This window comes from Culex quinquefasciatus, chromosome 2 (genome assembly GCF_015732765.1).
Source record: "Culex quinquefasciatus strain JHB chromosome 2, VPISU_Cqui_1.0_pri_paternal, whole genome shotgun sequence".
Taxonomy (NCBI): domain Eukaryota; kingdom Metazoa; phylum Arthropoda; class Insecta; order Diptera; family Culicidae; genus Culex; species Culex quinquefasciatus.
In genome coordinates, this window is record NC_051862.1 from 157134868 (window position 1) to 157161889 (window position 27022).

The 27022-nt window shown below is 35.7% G+C and overlaps 1 protein-coding gene across 3 annotated transcripts in view; it reads left to right on the top strand.

The window, feature by feature from the left end:
* The first annotated feature begins 295 nt into the window (after positions 1 to 295).
* The window catches only part of LOC6037372 (voltage-dependent calcium channel subunit alpha-2/delta-3), a 124774-nt gene continuing 98047 nt past the window's right edge, over positions 296 to 27022 (top strand). For all 3 annotated transcript variants that reach the window (XM_038253285.1, XM_038253286.1, XM_038253287.1), the window contains exon 1: positions 296 to 1783. In XM_038253285.1, coding sequence (XP_038109213.1) covers positions 1653 to 1783 — 131 coding nt within the window. In that variant the 5' untranslated portion in view covers positions 296 to 1652. The remainder of the gene's footprint in view (positions 1784 to 27022) is intronic.

Here is a 27022-nt window from a genome sequence, read left to right on the forward strand (position 1 = left end):
AAAAAATATTTTTTGTTGATGACTCGATAACCGAGTCTGGACTGTATTGAAATATATTTTCAAATTTCGAAATAAACCTTTATTTTTAACGTAAGTCCTGTCTCCAACCTTGGTCAGCTTTCTTCACTCTCACAAATTCAACCCCCCTAAAGTCACACCAACACCAAGCCCCCAACAACTTCGAAAGAGAGCCTTCCTCTCTCAATTTTCACTCCTCTCTCTGGGGGGAGAAAAACTCCCATAGACCGCCCCACGGCGAGCGCGGGAGGGAAAAACTCCACACCGCCGCCGCGGCTCTGCGATACGTTCTGCGTTCGTCCACCGAGGAGGAAGGTTAAATAATAGGCGATTTTTCCGGACGTCGTCGCGCCGTCGGGACACACCGTGGGGTTTTCCCTTGCAGGCTGGATTTTCAGTGCGTGCGACTGTGTGTGGAAAATCGAAGGAAAATTTCCTGGGTGGCTAACGTTCGAAAGGTGGTAGATTAGAATTCGCTAGAGGACGTGGGAAAAGTGTCGCGGAAAATTCGGGAAAAAAATCGCGCGCGCGGTGAAGCAATGGAGTCGCAGCGATCCTGCAGCTGCAATTTTGGCCTTGAAGTGGCGTGACCTGTGGGAGTGGGTGTGCGTCTGTGCGTGACCGTTTCCACGGTAGTAGTCGGTCGTAGTAGTACTATACTACGGGAAGATCGCGCCGGAAGTGCGTGAAAATTCGTCACCTTGGCGGTGGGAGTCGCGAAAACTAGAGGAGAAGGCCGTTTTTGAGGATAGTTCCAGGGATGCTGTGAAGATTTTGGACGAAAGGAAGCTTTGCCAATATTTTTCAAGGATTAAAAAGCAGTGGAAAAAACGATGTTCAAGTCAAAACACACTCGCAAGAAAGTGGCGACAACCCCGAAAGTGGTGCAATAAAACCGGGAAAATCCTTCCACGAAGTGGGATCCTCCCAAAAAGGTTGGGAAATTTCGCCACAATTTTGCGAAATCGTTCCTTCCTCAAGCAAAAAAAAAGGGGTAGTAAAATTCGCGCTCCCTTAAACGTGAGTGAGCGTGTGTGTGTGTGTTGGTGCACTTTTGGTGTAAAATTTTCCTTTCTCTGGCTGTGTTTGTGAGTGTGCACGGGCGAGATGCATTAGTATTGGTGGGGCCAAAAAAGCTTCCACCCTCGAAGCCACCACCCCCTCGCACAGAGTTGGGGGCTGCAGCAGTCAGTGTGTTCGCGAAAAAAGAGGAATAAAAGAAAAAAAAAAAGATGTCGCCACTGGTTTCGTTTCCGCTATTTTTGGAGGATGGTGTAATTTATATTTAAATTGAATATTTTATTGGCGCTTTGCGGGAAAAGGGCAGTGGAAAAGCAGGAAAAACTGTTATTCCGAGGGGAAAGCTCTTCCAGTTACTACGAAGTACTACTAGAATTGTGCACGCGTGTGTGAGTGTGCCACCCCCTCCCTCACAATTTCGAGGATTCTGAAAGAGAGAGAGAGAGAGAATAAAAAAACGGAACAAATAGAACAAGTGAACCAACAAAAGTGAAGGAAATCCATTTGTGGAATAACACCCATAAAAAGTCGAAAGGGGGGGGAAACAAAAAAGATAAATAAATCATAAAAAAGTGGTCGCGAGCGTGAAAAGTCGGGAAAACATCACCAGAGTGATGGATCCGTCACCGTCGACGGGTCGTCGTCGGACGAGGCGTCGTTTGCTGACCGGAATAATGGCGGTTGTGCTGCTGGTGGCGATCCAGGCGGCGGCGGCCGACCCCGACGAGGACATCCCGCACAACGAGTGAGTATCGAAGAGGTTTCAAGATTTTTTTATGGGCTTTGATTGCAGTAAAGTTGGGAAAACCGGGTGCGGGAGGAGGAATTTGTCAATATCTTTATACTGCGACGGAGAGTACTTATGGGCGGAAGTGATTTTTTGGGGGGTTTTAAGGGTGGTGCATCTATATGGTAATCGCACGAGGTTTATAACGCACTTGGCGGAGGACACATCTTTGTGACTGGTTTCATTTTGTTTTCGTTTTGTTAATTTTCTAGGATCGGAAATCAACATTTGGATGTTAATGGCATCTAACGAGTTGAATCTTCAATATTGAGTTTGATTTAATTTTTTTTTGTTTCTAAAAGTTTCAGGAGTTCTACAAAAGATCTTTTTAATGGACTCTGCATTGATCGCAGCAGAATATTATTCGAGTCTAACCTTCTTCCAGACTAAGAAATTGTCCCTCAAACAAGTTATCTTTTTAATATAAACGCTCTTTCATTGACATGTTGTCATCAGACAATAAAGATATCTCTAGTTTAAATAAAATGACCAGCGCCGTACCTAGGGGTTGGCGACCGCCAAGGGCGCCGAAATCGATGCACGGAAAGATCGGCCGGGGCAAATCTAAGAAAATCTTGGTTAATTTAACTAAAAGTATGGGCTAATTTTTACACAGCTTTTTTTCAACAATCGATTGTTGATTTTGTTAACCCGAAATTGCTGACCACCAGTAACTAAAATTAACTTAAAAACGTTACTTAATCCACCTTTAGATGGTTGGTGCCTTCCTCACATTCATAAAGTGAATACACTACACAGCGTATAAATAACAATTATTTTTATCAAAATATCTGAGATCAGCCTCCAAAAAAGTGTATTGAACACACTAAAGTACTTATAACTTTTGATAGGGTTGTCAGATCTTCAATCTTTTGAGCACGTTGGAAAGGTCTTTCGATTACCAATCCAATGATGGGTCGCATAATGGATCCGGACAACTTTTCATCAAAATATTTGAGATCAGGCCTCAAAAAAGTGTATAAATAACACTTAAGAGGCAGTATTTGTAAATTATGCTCGGTTTGTTCTAGAGGTCGTATCGAGGTGCTCCGATTTGGATGAAACTTTCAGCGTTTGTTTGTCTATACATGAGATGAAGTCATGCCAAATATGAGCCCTCTACGACAAAAGGAAGTGGGGTAAAACGGGCTTCGAAGTTTGAGGTCCAAAAAACCTAAAAAATCTTAAAATTGCTCGCATTTCCGTAAAACTTCATCAATTCCAACTCTCGTAGATGCATTTGAAAGGTCTTTTGAAGCACTTCAAAATGGGCAATAGACATCCAGGATTGGTTTAACTTTTTCTCATAGCTTTTGCAAATTACTGTTAAAAATTGACTTTTTTAAAACCTTAATATCTTTTTGCAACAGCCTCCATCACCCATACTTCCATAGGTCAAAAGATAGGTAATTTCATGGACTATAAGCCTACGGTATTAACTTTTTGGCCAATCGCAGTTTTTCTCATGGTTTTTTTGATTTTTCTACAACAAACATTTTACAACGTTAGTTTTTGCCCTGTAGGCCTCTAAAGCGGCACTTTTTTGTCTCAATTTTATCATATGCGGAATCCTCTGAAAATTCCACGTTAGTAAGAAGTATTGGAGTGGAGTTGGAATTGATGAAGTTTTACGAAAATGCGAGCAATTTTAAGATTTTTCAGGTTTTTTGGACCTCAAATTTCGAAGCCCGTTTTACCCCACTTCCCTTTGTCGTAGAGGGCTCATATTTGGCATGAGTTCATCTCATGTAGGGGAGAGTGGGGAGACTTGATCCCCGGGGAGACTTGATCCCAAGCCTGTATCTCGTCAGCATGTGGGTAAAACAATTAGCTTTGTTCTAGAAAGTTGTGCGAAATTGACTAAAACTCATTGTAGAAAACAAAGAAAAAAAATTAAAAATGTTTAGATTGAGTTACACACATTTTTCTAAGTGCTGCAAAAACTTCCAAGAGATCTTTTTTCTTTGTTTTGATAAGTATAGAAAACACTCAAAAATTATTCAAAAAAATATTTTTTATACATGAATTGTTTGATAAACATATCAACTCCAAAACCCTTACGCATTTGACGTTTAATTTATCGTCATACTATTTTTACAATCAATTATTTAAAAAAGTGCGTTTAGGGAGATTTGATCCCAGCATTTTTACAGTCACTGGAATCAGCCTCAAGATTAAATAATTTGGCTGGGTTTTCGTACATAGTTTCCTTTAGTATAGTTGTACATAACTAACTGCAGTTTGAACCATTTTTCAAAAGTTTTGTAAAAAAAATTACCAGCTTTTGTAAACATGCTCAATTTTGGTCAAAAAAGAAAATTTTAAGTTTTTTAAATATTTTACATGCTAAACTTGTTATATTTTGAACACAAACGTACAGGTTTAATGTGAAATTGCTGTATCTTATAGAAAATTGAAAGTTTGGATGAATAAGAAACATTTTGCTTAAGATTTCTTCAAAATGTTGAAAGGGGGATCAAATTACCCCCAACATTTTGAAAATGCCGGTTTAAAATATTTTTTTAAAACGCTTGGCATTATTCGAAGAGTTTATCTGATGAAATACCCTTATCAGCCAAACATAGTTGAATGTGTAAGCTTTCAATTCATGCAAAAAGATCATAGTATTGTGAGAAATTGACAGAGTTATGTGCGATACAAAAAAAGGGGATCAAGTCTCCCCACTCTCCCCTATAGACAAACAAACGCGGAAAGTTTCATCCAAATCGGAGCACCTCGATACGACCTGTTACACATTGGGGAAAAACTCGCTCTTAAGTGCTCATAACTTTTAATGGGGTTGTCAGATCTTCAATCTTTTGAACGCGTTGGAAAGGTCTTTTAAATACCTTTTGCCTTCCTCACTGACGTAAGGCTATAATCCTGCTCTAAAAATGAACTTTGTATAAAAACGTCGTAGACCCACCTTCATGTATACATATCGACTCAGAATCGAAAACTGAACAAATGTCTGTGTGTATGTGTGTATGTATGTGTGTGTGTATGTGTGTGTGTATGTATGTATGTGACCAACAAACTAGCTCATGTTTCTCGGCACTGGCTGAACCGATTTGACCCGAACCTGTTGCATTCGACTTGGTTTAGGGTCCCATAGATCGAGTTTTATACAGATTGAAGTTTCGATAAGTAGTTCAAAAGTTATGTATAAAAATGTGTTTTCACATATATCCGGATCTCACTGAAATGTATGTAAACCATGTCCGGGTCCATCATCCGACCCATCGTTGGTTAGGTTATCAAAAGACCTTTCCAACGAGTCCAAAACATTGATGATCTGGCAACCCTGTCTCGAGATATGCCCACTTAAGTGATATTGATGCACTTTTTGGATGCCGGATCTCACTTAAATGTATGTAAACTATGTCCGGATCCACCATCCAACCCATCGTTGGTTAGGTTATCAAAAGACTTTTCCAACGAGTTCAAAACATTTAAGATCTGGCAACCCTGTCTCGAGATATCCTGACTTAAGTGATATTGATGTACTTTTTGAAAGCCGGATCTCATTTAAATGTATGAAAACTATGTCCGGATCCATCATCCGACCTATCGTTGGTTAGGTTATCAAAAGAATTTTCCAACGAATCCAAAACATTGAAGATCTGGCAACCCTGTCCCGAGATATGCCCACTTAAGTGATATTGATGTACTTTTTTGAAGCCGGATCTCACTTAAATGTATGTAAACTATGTCCGGATCCACCATCAAACCCATCCTTGGTTAGATTATCAAAAGACCTTTTCAACGAGTCCAAAACATTGAAGATCTGGCAACCCTGTCTCGAGATATGCCCACTTAAGTGATATTGATGTACTTTTTGAAAGCCGGATCTCATTTAAATGTATGAAAACTATGTCCGGATCCACCATCCGACCTATCGTTGGTTAGGTTATCAAAAGACTTTTCCAACGAATCCAAAACATTGAAGATCTGGCAACCCTGTCCCGAGATATGCCCACTTAAGTGATATTGATGCACTTTTTGGATGCCGGATCTCACTTAAATGTATGTAAACTATGTCCGGATCCACCATCCAACCCATTCTTGGTTAGGTTATCAAAAGACCTTTCCAACGAGTCCAAAACATTGATGATCTGGCAACCCTGTCTCGAGGTATGGCCACTGAAGTGATATTTATGTACTTTTTTATTCTGGATCTTAAAAATAGATGAAATTTTTGTACAATTCCATCATATCAGCAATTGTTGATAATAAGTGAGGAAGGCTCCAACCACATAGGTGGATTAAGTTAGTTTTTAACAATATATATCATGACGGGTTTTCTTACAAAAACCACCCTTTTTACAATCTTCCGAAGTTTAGCTAAAACCGTTTTTTTAGCATAATTTTTGAAGTACTTTTCTCAACTTCATAATATTAACTAGGGTCTTGTAGGACACCAAGACGGATCGAATGAGACCAAAACAGTCTAAATCGGTTCAACTAGTCCGGAGATAATCGAGTGCATATTTTTGGGTGCACGGACTCACATCCAGACACACGCACAGACATTTGTTCAGAATTTGATTCTGAGGTGATAGGTATACGTGAAGGTGGGTCTACGAGGTCAAACTAATAAGTTCATTTTTCGAGTGATTTTATAGCCTTTCCTCAGTAAGGTGAGGAAGGCAAAATAGTTGGAATTGCCATTTTTGTTGGTTAAATGGCCGAAAAACATTCTAGCAGTCGACTGCTAGAATATTTTTTTCAGGAAATCAACTAAACATTTCTTGTTTTGAGCTGAAATATATATTTTTATATTATTTTTATTTATTTTAAATATGTCCCAGCCAACAAGGACATATTTTTCAACTATTTTTCAACTATTTGTTTTCGTTGTATCAACCGAAATATTTTTGCATGCAGCAAATTATTAGTGGTTTATAACAAAACATTTCTTAATTAGACATAATTTATGTTAGTGTTGATATATATTTTCTTTAATTATCTAACGATATAGGCTGGGCCGAATTTTTAGCTTTATTTTAACAAATGTCTTACTTGCATAAAGAAAAATATTCGTACATGTAGTCAATAATTAGCTGTTGTTAGCAATATTTTTATTGAATTTGCAGTAAATGTTGTAATAATGCCTCAAAAATTAATGCTGAGTGTTTTTATTTTCGCTTCTAGTCTTCCTAAAAATTTAACGTTTTGTACTAATTTTTTTTGTTAAATTACTGATAAAAAGCATCAAAACATAACTTTTTTTAACTGTAGCTATAAAACATGTAAAGTTTAACTAATGTTTTAAAAAATAAGTTGCATTAATCTAAAAATAATAATAAAAAAACATATTACAAATTTCTCGTGAAATCCTAAAAAAAGAAACCGAGCAAAATTTTCACCAAGTTTTAAGCTTATATTTTTATTATGTTGTATAAAATTCACTTACCATCACTTTGAAATCATCCGAGAAGTCATCATCATCTACAACGGTCTCAGGTTTAGTTATTTTTTCTTGTGGTGAGACACAGAATTTTCACCAAAGTGAACCTTTTGCTGCAAATAGACATGTGAAATTTATTAGTAATTTAATACAAAATGCATAATTTCGGCTATATACTGAAATCAGCTCTATCCGTTAAGAGTTGATCCGCATCTCCCTTCTACTGCCCTCTCTTTCCATCAAACATTCTTGTAACGTGTTCAACTTACTCGCATTAGAGGTCCTCATGGCGAAGGTCGTCATCTTGCTCTTCATAGTTTATCACCTGCAAAAATAACCATCAACAAACCTACTCACCAATTCCACCTCCCGAGTTGCTACACTTTGATTTGACACTTCAACATTACACAAATAGTGTAATTTTCACCTTTCACATCCTCTCACTTCATAATTAACAACACAAACCCAACAAATCGATCGCTCTCGTTCGAATCCTGACTTCAAATGACAGACGTCAACAAACCTAAGTTTGTCTTTTAAATATTCAACCAATTGTTAATGATATTCAACCAACAAAATTTTTGATATTCCTAAAACCAAAGCTATTAGTCGAGCACGTTCATTTGAGTTCGGGAAATCTGTTAGCTTTTTGTCTTTAGCATTTTCAACAAACAGATTATTAAATTAATAGGGAATTTTGGTTAAGAGGCAGTATTTGTAGATTCTGCTCGGTTTGTTCTAGAGGTCGTATCGAGGTGCTCCGATTTGGATGAAACTTTCAGCGTTTGTTTGTCTATGCATGAGATGAACTAATGCCAAATATGAGCCCTCTACGACAAAGGGAAGTGGGGTAAAACGGGCATTGAAGTTTGAGGTCCAAAACACATGAAAAATCTTAAAATTGCTCGCATTTCCGTAAAACTTCATCAATTCCAACTCTCTAAGATGCATTCAAATGGTCTTTCGAAGCCCTTCAAAATGTGCTATAGACATCCAGGATTGGTTTAACTTTTTCTCATAGCTTTTGCAAATTAATGTTAAAAATGGCTTTTTTAAAACCTTAATATCTTTTTGCAACAGCCTCCAACACCCATACTCCTATAGGTCAAAAGATAGGTAATTTCATGGACTATAAGCTTACGGTATTAACTTTTTGGCCAACCGCAGTTTTTCTCATAGTTTTACGATTTTTCTAGAACATCATTTTACAGCGTTAATGGTTTTAAAAAAATCAATTTTTAACAGTAATTTGCAAAATCTATGAGAAAAAGTCCTGGATGTCTATAGCACATTTTGAATGGCTTCAAAAGACCTTTCGCATGCATCTAAGAGAGTTGGAATTGATGAAGTTTTATGGAAATGCGAGCAATTTTAAGATTTTTCATGTGTTTTGGACCTCAAACTTCAATGCCCGTTTTACCCCACTTCCCTTTGTCGTAGAGGGCTCATATTTGGCATGAGTTTATCTCATGCATAGACAAACAAACGCTGAAAGTTTCATCCAAATCGGAGCACCTCGATACGACCTGTTTCACATCGTTGAAAAACTCGCTCTTAATTTAACTGGAAATTGGCAGTGATTAGTACGTTTTTGTTAAAATTTACGAAAGTAAAATCAACAATTTAAATTGTTAAAATTTCTGGGCACAGTCTCTCCGTGTAAATTTAAAAACATATTAGCTTAAGACCAAACAATCCTTTTGTGGCTTCAAAAAGGCAACAACCGGCACATGTTTATCAATTTGGTGAAGAAATTCGTTAAATTGAATTCAACACAGAGCATTTTAGAGTGATGATCAATTTTCCTAGAATATGATAAACGGCTTCTTCTGAATGGAAAAAATGGTTAAAATCAAATAATTATTAGAAAAATTAATCATTTAAAAAAACAATATTTCCGACCGATTATTCCATCGTTATTTATATTCCAAATTGCAAAATATTCAATGAGACATTGGAATTATGTCAAATTGTCTCTGTGAAACATACAATCGATTTGAAAACATAAAATACCTTCTAAATATGATAACTTTTATAAATTGATAACTCTTTTTGTATGATCAATACGCAAAATATTATGAAACCCTGTATGGAAATAAACTACACCCAAAGGAAAAATGTATATCAAAATCTGCAACAGTGGATTTGCTGCAGAGAATGTTACATTTTATGACAGCTTTTGCAGCAAGCCCGTAGCTTCTTTGGCCCATAGATCATTTATGCCCGTGTGTGAGCATGTCAGCGCGGTGGTAGCGTGTCGGATCAACAACCAAAAACAAGTTAATAGTAGATAATTGTCAGTAACGGTGAAAAATGCCATACCCCTGTATCGCAAAAAATGCATGCATCATAGTCATGCGACTGCCAGTTAGGTGTAATGATTCTATTAAAAGCGACTTAATCGACCTTTAGTTTGCTAATGCCTTCCATCTTGATTATCTAGTAAATCAATCTAATTTACCATCATCTGACCTTTCAATATTCGGTCTATTTTACTTCTAAAAATCTAATAAAAATCTTTTTTTTTTTAAATGCGCCTAATAAATAAAAAAACGTGTCACTGATTTTGATATTGCTCAAAAGAATTTCTAAACCACACAATTTGCCCATAAAACTAAAATTCTTGACAACAACAATTAAAACGTGGCCAATTTTTCGACATTCCTGTGTCTAACCTCCTGTCAGCACACTTGGAAATTACTTCTCGAAACAAAGATTTCACCGATGCATCTTGTTTCTGCTCCAGATAGTTATCGCCGCTGCTGCTGCTGCTGCACCGCCACCAAATTTACACAATCGACCAACACAGCAAAGTTCTCCGATTTCGAGGAAAAACTTTCCTCAAGATTTCACTCTCGGGACCTCGCCGGAGAGATTTCTTGTTTGAAAAGTTTTGTCCGAGAAGATTCTCAAGAAGGGAGGGGGGTACTACAATGGAAAATCTGGCCCAAACTATGGTCGTTTTTGAGCTGTGTGTGTGTGTGAATTTGTACACATGCACATGCTCCTGAATTGTTTAAAAGTTTAAATTGTTTAAATTATCTCGACAAACTCGCACACTCAAAAATTGTGTGCACAGCGAGTATTCATATTTATTCGCAAGAGAACAAACACACACAGATGCACAAACCTTGCAACTACCCCCACACAACAACAGTCTTGCGCCAAAGTTTCGAGAGTTTTTGGTAAAGACCCCTGTTGCGGAGAGCACTACTGTGGGGTCTGCCCCGCGTTGTGTGAGTTATTCACCGGTCGGACACATGGCTTTCTACCTAAGGTACTCGCGATTGAGTGTGTAGTAGTGCGGTTGTCAAAATCGCTATCTCTGACTCTCTCACTCCACTGACACTGACATTGTTTATGTTTTGGTTTTCCTGGCACGGTCCATTGTTCTTTTGTTATTGTTTTGGTTTTAGTGGCACGGAGTCATGCACTCACACTAATGCAAAGTAAGATGACGAGTACCTTTGATATACAGCCTTGGGTCGGACATGACTAGACTCTGAGGGGGTGGTTTTTTTGTGTGCCAGCAGGAGGACAGCAGTTTTTGGTTGATGCAGCAGTAGCAGCAGAGTGCAGTTTTGCAGACTTGGATGAAATTTCCACAACGAGCACAATAGTGAGATGATCGATACCAATTTTATACCCGAGCAGACGGGTCAGTTTTTGATATTGTAAGAAGATCGAAATATGTTATTGGGATGATCGGATTAGTTGTTAAAATAACATAAATCAACAACAATGATTTGTTCGATGAATAACTTAAACTGTTATTATGTTGTTATTGCAATAACAAACCAATAACACAGAAGGAATCATGAAGGAAAAACAAGATTTGTTATTTTGTGCGGAGAGGTGGAGCAGCATAATAACAAAAATTGTTATTGAACTGGTATGCCTCCATAACAAAAAAAAGTTATTGTTTTAGTTTATTTGCAATTTGCAAATGAACCTGCAGTTGCCATAACTCCTCTGTGCTAGTCAGGGTTGCAGAGTCGGGTACTTCCAAGCGACTTTGAATCCATACTTTGAAGACAACTCCGACTCTGGATGCAGGATATGACGTCAACGCCGACTTCAGCTCTCCAAAAATACCCGACTTCACCGATTCCGACTCCAAGTAAAAGTTGCTGAAAATTAGCTGAATCTGATGCCGTCTCCGAGGTCTCACTTCAGCTCGAACTTCAACGTCAGCTCCGACTTCCTGGTTCTGTGAAAATAATAACAGTTTTTGTTATTCACATTTCAAAAATTCTCAATAAATAAATCAATTCCCTTAGGGAATATAACAAAATTTAAAAAAAATCAACCTTCAAAATCAACCTTCAAAAGTTAATTTTATCGGATTAATTTTGGCTTGAAACATTTGATGAAATTGTTATTATATAATTTTAGCCAAGTCCCTTAGGAGGTATATCAAAAAATAAAAAATAAATCAACTTTGAAAAATTATTTTAGAATATACAAATTGTAAAAAAAATCAACTTTCAAAATTTAAACTTTTTGAAATAATTTTAGCTTAAGGACCCCATTTGATGGCCAAAATAATGATCCCGATGAAATTGGTCAAAATTATCCCATAGATCTAGCCAATTTTAGCAAAGTCGCTTAGGGGGTACTCTCAAACCCCGCTGGTTGGTCACTTTTTCGTTTGACACTTTTTTAGTTTGTACCCCGTTGGTTGGTCAAAGTCAAGCCACGTCAAACCAAAAAGTTTAGTACTGTCACTTTTTACATGGCGCTCACCATCAAAACAAACGATTGGTAGTGTGTGTGAACTGCGTGTATAAGGGGTGTCAAACTAAAAAGGGGTTACTTTCGTTCGTTTGACAACAGTTAGTGTCAAACCATCGGGGTTTGAGTGTATCAAAATTTAACTTTTTAGAATAATTTCAGCTTAAGGACTCCATTTCATAGTCAAATAATGATACCGACGAAATTGGTCAAAATTATCCCATAGTTCTAGCCAATTTTAGCAATGTCCCTTAGGGGGTATATCAAATAATTGAAAAAATCAACTTCCAAAATTTCAACTTTTTAGAATAATTTCAGCTTTAATACAAAGGCAAAAATAATGACCCCGACGACATTGGTCAAAATTATCCCAAAGATCTAAACATATTTAACAAAAGAAAATATAAAAACAGATTGTGTGAGGGACACTTAGAAACTTTTCCATTTGTGCGATTTATGGTAATTTTATTTCTAAGTCCTCTTATTAGCGCGATATTAAACGTTTTCAATATAATATCACTTCATTACCAAATCTTATTATTTTATCAGAAGCTGTTGATATTTTTTCCTCTTGAAGTTGAAGTTCAGGATAAAATAAGAAAACTTTTTGTTATTTTAACAGGATTTGTTAGCTTAGCTTAGCTTAGTTGACCGTACTCTAGCTGAGCATAAAGCTCGCAATAGCTAGGTTGGCGCCGATAAGGAAAATAAATGCGTCAGGAATGTGCCGAATGACACATTACCACTCATTTTTCCTTTTGGTCGACTCCTCACGATCAACGGGGGAAGTGGGGGAGGGATGTGATGATTGGATACCCTATATAGATGCCTAAGAACTTAGACGACCTCCAAGATATCCGGATTTGGAACGGGAAAGGGATTTATAGGATACTCCACCGACGAATGAAATAGTGGGCATTGGTTGTTACATTAGGGTGTAATATGGTTGTATGGAAAAAAAAAAGTTGTCCAAATTTAGCGAGCACAACCATTTTTCAGTTCCTTTTGGGGTCCTAAACAACTCCCCAAAGTTTGGGAACGATTGGTTTAGTCCTCACTTTGCGCAAAGCGATTCAATTTTCCATATAAATTTGTATGGGAAAAACCATTTTTGGATTTTGATATTTATAAAATCCACGTTTCACGCTTTAAAACCGGATTCATATTCGGATGCTCTGGATGTGCTACAACTTTCCCGAAGAGAGTATGGTGCTAACTTGCTCCTATAAAAAGATACAGCGTGTTCAAAACTCGTCTAAAACGTGTTTTTTGCTCGAAAATCACGTTTTAGACGAGTTTTGAGGCCGCTGTATCTTCTTTCAGGGACAAGCTAGCACCATACTCTCTTCGGAAAAGTTGTAGAGCACATTCCAGAGCATCCGAATATGAATCCGGTTTTAGTACAGCGTGAAACGTGGATTTTATAAATATCAAAACTCAAAAAAATGGGTTTTCCCATACAAATTTATATGGAAAATTGAATCGCTTTGCGCAATGTGAGGACTAAACCAATCGTTCCCAAACTTTGGGGAGTTATTTAGGACCCCAAAAGGAACTGAAAAATTGCTGTGCTAGAAAAACGATTATGATATTACACCCTATTGTTACATATAATTAAAATTTAAATGCAGTACAATAATAAGGACAAAACTAGAACGCTCTCATCCAAATCCTGGGATCATCCAACCCGCTCCGTAAACATGCGCTGCCGAATGTGGCCGCAAGTGGTCACCGCCTGCCTCCGTCACCGTTGAACTGGTTTCCAGCTTCCGCAGCCACCTGGCCCTGATTTCCTCCGGATTGAGCTCCATCTCAAATTGCTTTTTCTGTTATTATTTTTTCTTCTTGAAGTTGAAGTTCAGGATAAAATAATAACACTTTTTGTTATTTTAACAGGATTTGTTATTGAAATACTATTGATTTTGTTATTACCGTCTGCCCGGGTAGTGTTTTTGTGTGGGCGTGTTTCTTTTTTGATTTTCAACTTTTGATAAAAAAACTTAGTACACAGTGGTAAAATCGCATGCATAACATGCACAAAACTTCATACAAGTAATGTTTAAACAACGAAATTATTTAAATGAGAAGAATAAGGTATTGTATTTATAAAAAAACGAAGCATTCTTAAAATTTTCTGATCTTTTTTTTATTTTTGAAATCAGGTTTAGGTTTTTTTTTTGGAAAATGAAAAATAATAATTTAAAGACCCAATAGTCGCTTTTGCATGATTTTTTATACTCTTTATCTTAGAATTTTTGTTCATCATTTTCTAAAATGTTGAAGCACTTCGATATCACACAATTGTTCCTTAAAAACCATCATGTGTAATTTGTCCTCCTTCTCGTCACAATGGATGCGCAAAATGCCTCTCAACAAATCTTGGCAGTTGCACAACAATCATCACCGTCACTAACAGAGAAGGTGCATCTTCAGGGAAAAAGTGGTCTAACCCTCTTTCTCCCCCCCAGCTTTGACATGCTCGCGAGACATTTTTGCTGTCATTAACTACTAATGCCACATACTCTTCATCTTTACACCGTTTAATAAAATATTTTTTTATTTGGGAGCTTCGTTAAAAATTACACATCTTTAATACAGTAGTAGTTTAGTAGTTTTTTAATTTGTTAAGGAATCATCAAGCATAATGTGTCAATCTTTTCAGTGTAAAATTTAACAAAATTATTAGAAGAGATATGTTCGTACAGTGGTGTACTGTGTATCCCACGAGTGTGTCAAAAAGGACACTCCTCAGCACTAAGAGTTGCCTCTGGATCTGGATGAACATTTGTGGTGCAGCCCTCTCTTCCCCCTCGGGGGAGTATACTCTTTTATTTGGGACACTACTTCTTGTGCACAATGTCACCCCGTTTACTTCGGAGGGGCAGAGTACTACTACACGTAAGGGGTTGTCGACGACGAGACCTACGACCGCCACCACACTTGAAACTGCTGATGGCTGCCTCTGACTACAAAAAAAATATAGAAGGGATGGGGGCTGAAACCCTGGTCTCTGGTTCAACATACTGAGCAGATGCCTTCTCGAGCATCATCGCTGACAAGTGTGGAATAATGAGTTTGAAGAGAGAGAGAGTGAGCTCTGATAATGAATTTGGTCTAGTCTTGGGAGTGTTTTTGCAACCGCCCCGCCGAGCACTTGCCGGCTCTTTTTTATTGTGAGGTTATGTTGAGGTTTTTTTAGATGCTTTACTTTAGTTTTTGTTCAATAAATGGAATTTGAACATCAGTTTTATTGTTGTTTTTGAGATTTTGAGTTAATATAGGGTTCATTACATCTAAAGTGAAAAGCGCTCGAAAATTAACTTCTCTGATCAAGCTCCAATTAACTGAAGGTACTACCAAAAAAAAAAGCAAAAATCTTGGTTTTCATAATGTCCGGAAATTTAATCTGAGTTTTTTTTTTAATGTTAGAGCGATTCTCTACGAAATTGCAATTTTCATAGATCTGGGGTTTTTTCTCAAAATTTATTTTCCCTAAAAGAGCACTCAGCTAGCAAAATCAAAACGAAGAAATATGAGCAGTTCTCTAGGATTTCGGTCATTCGATTTTTTTTGTATTTTTTAATCCGACTGAAACTTTTTTGGTGCCTTCGGTATGCCCAAAGAAGCCATTTTGCATCATTAGTTTGTCCATATAATTTTCCATACAAATTTGGCAGCTGTCCATACAAAAATGATGTATGAAAATTCAAAAATCTGTATCTTTTGAAGGAATTTTTGATCGATTTGGTGTCTTCGGCAAAGTTGTAGGTATGGATACGGACTACACTAGAAAAAATAATACACGGTAAAAATTTGGTGATTTTTATTTAACTTTTGTCACTAAAACTTGATTTACAAAAAACACTAATTTTTTTTTTTTTGATATGTTTTAGAGGACATAAAATGCCAACTTTTCAGAAATTTCCAGGTTGTGCAAAAATTATTGACCGAGTTATGAATTTTAATCAATACTGATTTTTCAAAAATCGAAATTTTGGTCGTAAAATTTTCAACTTCATTTTCGATGTAAAATTAAATTTGCAATCAAAAGTACTTTAGTGAAATTTTGATAAAGTGCACCGTTTTCAAGTTATAGCCATATTTAAGTGACTTTTTGAAAATAGTCGCAGTTTTCATTTTTAAATTAGTGCACATGTTTGCCCAGTTTTGAAAAATATTTTTGAAAAGCTGAGAAAATTCTCTATATTTTGCTTATTCGGACTTTGTTGATACGACCTTTAGTTGCTGAGATATTGCAATGCAAAGGTTTAAAAACAGGAAAATTGATGATTTCTAAGTCTCACCCAAACAACCCACCATTTTCTATCGTCAATATCTTAGCAACTAATGGTCCGATTTTCAATGTTAATATATGAAACATTTGTGAAATTTTCCGATCTTTTCGAAAAAAATAATTTCAAAATTTTCAAATCAAGACTAACATTTCAAAAAGGCCAAACATTCAATATTACGCCCTTTTAAAATGTTAGTCTTGATTTGAAAATTTTGAAAATATTTTTTTCGAAAAGATCGGACAATTTCACAATTGTTTCATATATTAACATTGAAAATCGGACCATTAGTTGCTGAGATATTGACGATAGAAAATGGTGGGTTGTTTGGGTGAAACATCAATTTTCCTGTTTTTAAACCTTTGCATTGCAATATCTCAGCAACTAAAGGTCGTATCAACAAAGTCCGAATAAGCAAAATATAGAGAATTTTCTCAGCTTTTCAAAATATTTTTCCAAAACTGGGCAAACATGTGCACTAATTTTAAAAATAAAAACTGCGACTATTTTCAAAAAGTCACTTAAATATGGCTATAACTTGAAAACGGTGCACTTTATCAAAATTTCACTAAAGTACTTTTTGATTGCAAATTTGATTTTACATCGAAAAATGAAGTTGAAAAATTTTACGACCAAAATTTCGATTTTTTGAAAAAATCAGTATTGATTAAAAAATTCATAACTCGGTCAATAATTTTTTGCACAACCTGGAAATTTCTGAAAAGTTGGCATTTTATGTCCTCTAAAACATATCAAAAAATAAAAAAAATTAAAAATAGTGTTGTTTTGCAAATCAAGTTTTAGTAATAAAAAGTTAAATAAAAAAATCACCAAATTTTTTTTACCGTGTATTATTTTTTTCCAGTGTAGTCCGTATCCATACCTACAACTTTGCCGAAGACACCAAATCGATCAAAAAATTCCTTCAAAAGATACAGATTTTTGAATTTTCATACATCATTTTTGTATGGACAGCTGCCAAATTTGTATGGAAAATTATATGGACAAACTAATGATGCAAAATGGCTTCTTTGGGCATACCGAAGGCACCAAAAAAGTTTCAGTCGGATTAAAAAATACAAAAATTAAAATTGAAGAAAAAAGACCGATTTCGTAGAGAATTGCTCATATGTACCTTTCCTGCAAAGGCTTATGAATTGATCTCAGTTGAAAGGTTCTCATAATCTCTGAATTGCAAATGTAACATCCTGGAACGAAAACGAAACTATTGGCACTACGCCCCCCGGGGCATGGCCTTCCTCTGACGTGGGATTTCTGCTCCAGCGCCTCTGACGAGACAGGAGAAACCGGGACCGACGTTTTACTTCACCATCCGATAGAAGCTCAGTGGATAAGGCGGGAATCGAACCCGCGTCTCATAGCATCATCGGGATCGGCAGCCGAAGCCGCTACCCCTGCGCCACGAGACCCACAACATCCTGGAAAAGAATTGCTAAATTCTAATAAAAAACTAACTTAATCCACCTACGTGGTTGATGCCTTCCTCACTTTTTACCAACAATGGGTAATATGAGTGGTTTGGACACATATTTCAGCTTTTTTTTAGATCCAGAAAAATACGTACACACATATAACTTAAGTAATCATAACTCGAGACAAGGTTGCCAGATCAACAATGTTGTGAGCTCGTTAGAAAGGTTTTTCGATTACCTAACCAACGATGGGTCGGATGGTGGACCCGCACATAGTTTACATACATTTAAGTGAGATCCGGCATCAAAAAAGTACAAATATATCACTTAAGTGGACATATCTCGAGACAAAGTTGCCAGATCTTCAATGTTTTGGACTCGTTGGAAAGGTTTTTTGATAACCTAACCAACGATGGGTTGGATTGTGGATCCGGACATACTTTACATACATTTAAGTGGGATACGGCTTCAAAAAAGTGCATGAATATCACTGAAGTGGACATATCTCGAGACAGGGTTGCCAGATCTTCAATTTTTTGATCTCGTTGGAAAGGTCTTTTGATTACCTAACCAACAATGGGTTGGATGATGGATACGGACATAGTTTTCATGCATATAAGTGAGATCCGGATAAATGTTTAAAAAACCCATTTTTATATAACTTTTGAACTACTTATCGAAACTTCAAACAATTCAATAGCGATGTATGGGACCCTAAACCAAATCGAATGGTTTGATCAAATTCGGTCCAGCCAGTGCTGAGAAAACTTGGCAAGAATTTTGATCACATACATACATACACACACACATACACACACACACACACACACACACACACACACACACACACACACACACACACACACACACACACACACACACACACACACACACACAGACATTTGTTCAGTTTTCGATTCTGAGTCGATAGGTATACATGAATATAGGTCTACGAGCTGTTTTTCAAAAGTTCAATTTTCGAGCAGGATTATAGCCTTACCTCAGTTAGGAAGGCAAAACACGAATTGAATTGAATTTTTGCAGTTTAAATGTTTGTATTTTTTATTTTTTTTATATTCTAATATGTGACATCAAATGCCAACTTTTCAGAATTTTCTAGAACGGGTGAAAAATATTTGACCGAGTTATGAATTTTTGATTCAAAATTGTATTTTTCAGAAAATTGAAATATTGGTCGCAAAAAATTTTTTACCTTATTTTTCGATGTAAATCGATTTTGCAATCAGAAAGTACTTGGTGAAATTTTGATAGAGTGCACGGTTCTCAAGTTATAACGATTTTTATGTATTTTTTTAAATAGTCGTAGTTATTAATTTTTAAAGATTGGTGCCCATGTTTGCCCACTTAAAAAAAATGATTTTGAATAGCTGTGAAAATTCCCTATATTTTGCTTTTTTGAACTTTATAGTTGCTGAGAAATTGCCATGAAAAGGTTTAAAAACATGAAAATTGATGTTTGTTTGGTGTGAGACTTAAAAAACATCAATTTTCCTGTTTTTAAACCTTTGCCTGGCAATATCTCAGCAACTAAGGGTCGTACCAACAAATTAAAAAAAAAATAATATGGAGATTTTTCTCAGCTATTCAAAATATTTTTTTCAAAAGTGGGCAAACATGCACTAATTTGAAAAAATGAAAAACTGCGACTATTTTTCAAAAAAGTTACATAAAAGTGGTTTTAGCCTGAAAACGGTGCACTTTGTCAAAATTTCACTGAAGTACTTTTTGATTGCAAATTTGATTTTGCATCGAAAATTTTTGAGACCAATATTTCGCTTTTTGAAAAAATCTGTATAGATCAAACAAATCATAACTCGCTCAAAGATTTTTTGCAAAACTTGGAAATTTTTGAAAAGTTGGCATTTGATGTCCTTTGGGGACATACCAAAAATTCAAAAAAAAAAATAGTGTTGTTTTGCAAATCAAGTTTTAGTGACAAAAAGTTAAATAAAAAATCACATTTTTTTTACCTTGTATTATTTTTTCAGTGTAGTCCTTATTCATACCTACAACTTTGCTGAAGACGCCAAATCGATCAAAAAATTCCTTCAAAAGATACAGATTTTTGAATTTTCATGCATTATTTTTGTATGGACACTTGGACAGCTGCCAAATTTGTTAGGAAAATTATATGGACCAACTAGTTATACAAAATGGCTTTCTTGTGCATACGGAAAGCACCACAAAAGTTACAGTTACAAAAAATAAAATTCTAAAAAAAAGACCGATTTCGTAGAGAATTGCTCTTTAATAAATTTTCAAATACGTTGATGGAGTTTTTGGTATATAACTGCATATTTTGGGCACCTTTTATATACCAAGAAGAAGTTTTTTAAATTTTTATTTGGTTTTAATTTATGGTACTGTTTTTATAGTTAAAAAAAAACTCAGTAAAAATAAACATTTCTTCAAATCTTCAATTTTGATCTCGGGAGTTGGTTATAACTTATTATTTAAATTTGCTTTTCAATAATTAACCAAAATTCTAATAAATTATTTTCAATCCATAATATCGTAAATTTCGATGCCCAACAAATTAGCAAGATCTTTTTCCAGTTTTGAATACTTCAGAAATCATTAATATATTAAAAAACCTTTACTTGAAATTTTCAGACTAGCTGATTAGTTCAATATGAAAAGTATATTGAATTTTTAAAATACTGGTGCCGTAAAGTTAAGAAATTGTATACTTTCACTCAAATTTCGGGAATTCCCGGAAAATTTACAAATAGGTACAACGGGAAATAAGCTGAATTATGTCTAATGAATAAAGCAAAATTTAACAAAAATCCTGTTTAACAATTTATGGTTTATGAATGCTTTGCCTCCTCGGTTATCTTTTAAATCTATAATATCCCATTTTTCTCGAAGGACAAGACGAATTGAGTGCAATTTACAAGCAAAACTTGTTTAAAAATATGCTTTGATTGAAAAATAACTTGCGATCCAAACTCTACTGTAATTTTTATTTTCCTCACGAACAACTTTCGGACTTTTAGACAACCTGAAAGATAACGATCCCTTCTCTATGCGGTCATCCTTCCACCACACGCCACACCACCTCAAATTGCTCGGTTAGTCGTTCGGCTAAACGTTTCTTTCACCCTTCTTCGCATAATAAAAACATCAACATGAATTTCATGCCGGCTTACCGTCCCGAACTAATCTACCTCATTTCCATTAAAATACGTTAATGGCACTGACCCCCCACACGTGACGAGGAAAACCACCCACCAGGTCCCTCCCCCCTCCCCCATCACCCATATTGAGCATTCTTTCTTTTGGCTGCTCCACACCCTTTATCGAGGGAGGGGTCGTCCATGACACGCCAACTTGGTGCCGTTTTGGTGTGTGTGTGTGTGTGTGTGTGGCATGGCACTAGCCAATAACTGCCAAATGACACCCGGTCCGGAAAATTGTTGCTCGCCGGGCCGTGGTTTTCCGATTTTCCGACGAAATGATAACAATGTAGTAATATCTGCCAATCCGCGTGGCGACGTGTGGCCGCGGCGCCGCCGGTTGGTGCACGGTGGGTTAGAAGCTGCAATTTTGTTGTTGTTATTTTTTCAATTTCGATTCATATTGTTGCTTAATTTGAAAAAAAAAGTTTTTATATGAACTTCAAAATCAAAATGAATGATTTTGGTTACTAATGTTTAAAATAACCCACTGTGCAATTCTGGAGTAAAAAAGTCCATGTCCTTCGGCAGGGTCGTGGGAAAGTGGCGAATATATGTTGAAATTCTTTCGGTTTAAATACCTGCATAAATTTTGACGTTGTCGGGAGAGATTCTGTATGTGTGTGAGTCAGCCCTGGGGCTTGGAAAAGAGGACTTAGCAGATGCCTTTACAAGGCGCTGTTGACTCCGCTTGGAGATTTTCAGACGCGCTCTACTAGTGGGCCAATCAGGCGGACTGGAAACACTGAAATGCTGTCTCCTGGAGTTAATGGCACTTGGGTCCTGGTTGTTGTGGAAGCTTGCACAGTAAAAAAATGTGTTAATTTTGAAGCTTTAATTTCGGAAAGTTGAAAATTACCTCTTTTATGATGTAATTTTACCTCAAATTTACACATTTTTAGAGGTAAAATTACACATTTTTTCTGACAGACAATGGCAGAATTTCCGATAAGTATGTCTTTGACAGCATTTCAATTGGATGTATGGGCTTACAGATAGAAACTTTACATTGCTCATAACTGAAAATAGTATATCTTTTTTAGTGTGGTGGAAACATGAAAAGTAAATTATCTTACGTAAATATTAAAACGAGTCAACTTAAAAAGTTGTCAGAGACAAACTTATGGGAAATTGGACAAGCTTTCCGGTAAAAATATTTTCGAAACTGCAAAATCAAATCTGTCATATAGAAATTGCCGAAAACCATCAAAAGCCCTATTTTTTCAACATTTTGATATTTAAAACTGCTGTATTTTCACGAGGATTGGATATAGGACAATGGGAAACATGGAGACTTTATGTAAAATTAGCTGAAGAATCGATTCCTACTTTCGGTATCTACAAATTTTGACGTTTAAGTAAATGATTTTTGTATTTTTTTAGGAGAGACATACCATCCTGCATTTTTCTTGAGTCTTTTTGTATTACTTAGACTATTTCCTCAAAAATTTTGAGCGAAAAAATCACAACATCACCTTTCAATCAAACTTTTAAACTAAAAAAATAAAAAATCTTATAGAACTGGGGTGTATTTTTCTGTCAGTGTATTTTTTTTCGGAAAGCCCGCCCAATTTTCTATAAGTTTGGCGTTGACCACTTTTTGATACGATACAAATGCTTTGAAATACTGTAATGTTTAAATTACAAAATAAAAAGATAGGTATTTAAATAACTTACACCCTTTTCAAATGTAATTTTTGCGAACAATTGGCTTCATATTCACAAAAATGACTTATATAGGCCTAGGATAACATGTCTAAAAATTTAATTGAAATCGGAGCGGGTTGGGTATACAAGTATCAGAAAAATTCCTGATTTGAGCTGGAATTACTCAATATTAAGTTAACAATGGGGAAATGATCCTGAGGACCATACGAAAATTATTGGCTAGCTTAAAAAAAAAGATTTGTGAGTCATAAATGGACCATAAGTATTTATGACATGAAAAAAAGCAAATATTATGAAAAAAATGGGAACTACTTTTCCATTGCTAATTCGATTTTGCTTTTAAAAAATGTTCTTTTGTTCAGATTTTCGATATTTTCTCAAAAACACTATTTTTCAATTCACTTTTTAGTGATACAAAAAATCGTTTTTTAGATAATCCTTTTTCAATATACAGAATTTCATACCTTAATAATTTTTCAATCGGCCCTGTGAGTGTGAGATATAAAAGTGAATCAATTGAATACAGTTTTAGTTTAAACATACAGCTGTGGTGACCTTTTTTTGTTAAATGTCATTATTTAAGGGGTTACATGCATGTAAAGCGTAAAAAATGTCCGAGGTTGGTGTGAGCACACATTTAAATTTTTTCATAATCATTTTGCAGGGCATTTAAATGTATTAACAAAATAAATATGAAGACGTTTGGATCTACCATTGCCGATATATAGCTGGGTAATTCTCTATCAACTCACACGAAATCGGGAAAAGTTGCCCCGACCCCTCTTCGATTTGCGTGAAACTTTGTCCTAAGGGGTAACTTTTGTCCCTGATCACGAAACCGAGGTCCGTTTTTTGATATCTCGTGACGGAGGGGCGGTACGACCCCTTCCATTTTTGAACATGCGAAAAAAGAGGTGTTTTTCAACAATTTGCAGCCTGAAACGGTGATGAGATAGAAATTTGGTGTCAAAGGGACTTTTATGTAAAATTAGACGCCCGATTTGATGGCGTACTCAGAATTCCGAATAAACGTATTTTTCATCGAATAAAAAAAATACTAAAAAAGTTTTAAAAATTCTCCCATTTTCCGTTACTCGACTGTAAAAAAATTTGGAACATGTCATTTTATGGGAAATTTAATGTACCTTTCGAATCTACATTGTCACAGAAGGGTCATTTTTTTTCATTTAGAACAAAATTTTTCATTTTAAAATTTCGTCTTTTTTCTAACTTTGCAGGGTTATTTTTTAGAGTGTAACAATGTTGTACAAAGTTGTAGAGCAGACAATTACAAAAATTTTGATATATAGACATAAGGGGTTTGCTTATAAACATCACGAGTTATCGCGATTTTACGAAAAAAAGTTTTGAAAAAGTTGGTCGTCATCGATCATTCATGGTCACCCGTGACAGACACGGACGACGAAACAAAGAGAAACGCAAAAAGTAACTCTTTCAAAACTTTTTTTCGTAAAATCGCGATAACTCGTGATGTTTATAAGCAAACCCCTTATGTCTGTATATCAAAAATTTTGTAATTGCCTGCTCTACAACTTTGTAGACCATTGTTACACTCTAAAAAATAACCCTGCAAAGTTAGAAAAAACACGAAATTTTAAAATGAAAAATTTTGTTCTAAATGAAAAAATGACCCTTCTGGGTCAATGTAGATTCGAAAAGCACATTTAATTTCCCATAAAATGACATGTTCCAAAATTTTACAGTCAAGTAACGGAAAATGAATTTTTAAAACTTTTTAGTATTTTTCGATGAAAATACGTTTATTCGAATTCTGAGTACGCCATCAAATCGGGCGTCTAATTTACATAAAAGTCCTTTTACACAAATTTCTATCTCATCACCGTTTCAGGCTGCAAATCGTTGAAAACACCTCTTTCGCATGTTCAAAAATGGAAGGGGTCGTACCGCCCCTCCGTCACGAGATATCAAAAAACGGACCTCGGTTTCGTGATCAGGGACAAAAGTTACCCCTTAGGACAAAGTTTCACGCAAATCGAAGAGGGGTCGGGGCAACTGCTGTGTGAGTTGGCGGAGAATTACCCAGCTATGTTAAGTTAGTAGTTTCAAAAAACGGGTGCCACGATATCTCAACACTGCTTCGACCAAATCGGCTCAAAATGTTGGAGAGGACTTGTTATACCGGTCCTGTGTGCATGACGAAGGCCGATTTTCAAAACCTTAATTTAAAAATAGGTTATATTATTTTTATGATTTCCATGTAAAAAAACGTAAATTGTTTATCAACTCCTCGTGTAGAGAAAAACGTTCACAAGTTTGCCATCTCGCTTTGCGCATGGCTGAATAGTGTACTTAAATCGTCTCTTACTCAGTTCAGTCATGAAATATCTTCGTGAAACTTTCAGGAGTGATCGAAAATCATGTTTTTTGTAAATTTAGTGAATTTTCTACAATATTAAATTTTATGATTTTCTACATGTATACAACCCCTTAAATATTATAAAAATATTAAAGCATTTTTGTGAAATGTGTAGATTAAATATTTTGTTTACCTATTTGTCTCTTTTCCGGAATCCGTGGAAAAAAGAGCCTATTTATTTTATTTTTTAAAACTTCAAGATAAGTTGGTCCCAATAACATAAAACATTGTAAAACTCTAGTATGCGGTTATGTGAAATCAGTTAATGTTTATAAAATCTCGTTCTTAATTTATTATTCTTTATGACGTTTTTTGTATTGAGCGTTGAAGTTCTAAATTCTCTCAAGTTTCATTTTGCTATGATTTTGTCATCCACTTGCCGTTGAAAGCAAAATCGAGTTTTTTTTTAAATTTTGATTGTAACTGATCTGATCTTACAAACAGATGACAAAAACTTTGTGGAAAACCAGTTTAGATAATATCTCATTCAATATAGGTCAGCTTTTGCAATCGATCAGTTTATTTCAATAAACGAATGACCAGATATTATTGAATAATTTAGAACATTTATTTCTATTAAAAATAATTTAAATACAAATCATTTTTTTTAAGCAGATGGCTTCTTTTGTGTTATGAAACATTATTTCGCACTTTTTTAAACCTTTTCAAAACTCTTATAGTTTGAATAAGAAACTAACAAATTTTGAATGAAGTTTATTATAATTGTAAATTTTCCATTAATATTTGAACAAGGATGTTCCTTGCATCACCATTTATAATCTTTTTTTAGGTAATTTAAGCATTTAGTGTCAAATTATAGCTGTATAGGTTGAGAACTATCCATTGATACTTTAGCTGGTAGCTGAAAAAAAATAAAAAAATCAAAACGATTAATTTGTTCAGTTTTTCACAGTTTGTTTTGAGTTTTTCCATACAAACTACATACTTCAATACCAATGAATTTGTGTTAACTAATTTTGCTCATATTTGATCTAGTGACATTATTATATAGAAATATTTTTTTTTAATTCAAGGTACACTGACTTTGCAAAAATGGAATTATTTTTAGAATAACAAATGTGGTTTTTTTCGACTGTGTTTGTTAATTTGAGATGGATTTTCGGCTTGCAGTCGTTGAAAGCAGCTCAAACAATAATTTGTGTACTTTTGAGCTGCTTTCAACGACTGCAAGCCGAAAATCCATCTCAAATTTTTAGAATAACTGTATCAAAATCACTTGTTACGAATGTTTTCAGAAAGTTGCACTACCCCTTTCGTGTCCAACTTGGAACGTTCAAGCTCTCTCCCGACATATCTTTCCTTCGCTTGGTTCCCAGCTGTGTAGATGTTGTTTCTTGTTGAATTGCTATTACTGGTACTGTTTGGAACAGCTTATGGGACCACGCCAACCAACACGATATTGATTGTTTCCGTCACATTTCTAGCTACAAGGTGGTGAATCGAATACTTTTTCTTTAGATATATACTGCGAGGAAGAGCTATCAATTTAGCTAAATTTGCTAAAAATGTAAAATTTTAAGGATTCAAAGACTCTTGATGCGGAATTTCCAGACGATAGAATTCGAAGATGTTTACAATTTCTTCCACAACTCAGGAAACTAGCAACGCGTAGAATCCGTCAAGAGACAATATGTCTAAAATGTGTATCGATTTTTCTCAAGAATTTGTCGTACAACACCTAAGCCCTACATTCTGCCATGCCAACGAACTGGCTTAACCCATCTTAGTCCATGATGGCACAAGGATGGCACTAGACTTCCTCCCCTCAGTCCCCGATTTCGCTGCGAGAAAGATGGTCCTATTAGATACTGCTTCAAGAGAGAAAAAACGAAAAAAAAAAAGAAACAAGATAGCAGATGCTGGGCATGGAAGCGCGCGAAATCGCTATGAAACACATCCTTCGCACACACCCAACCCCACGTCAAGATTACGCGGATAACTCTACGGGGCGGTCTTCGAGGACGATTTTGAGGACGACGACGACGACGACGATGGCATTGGCTCCGGAATGCGTCGCCACCAACGTCGTAGTCATCGACGT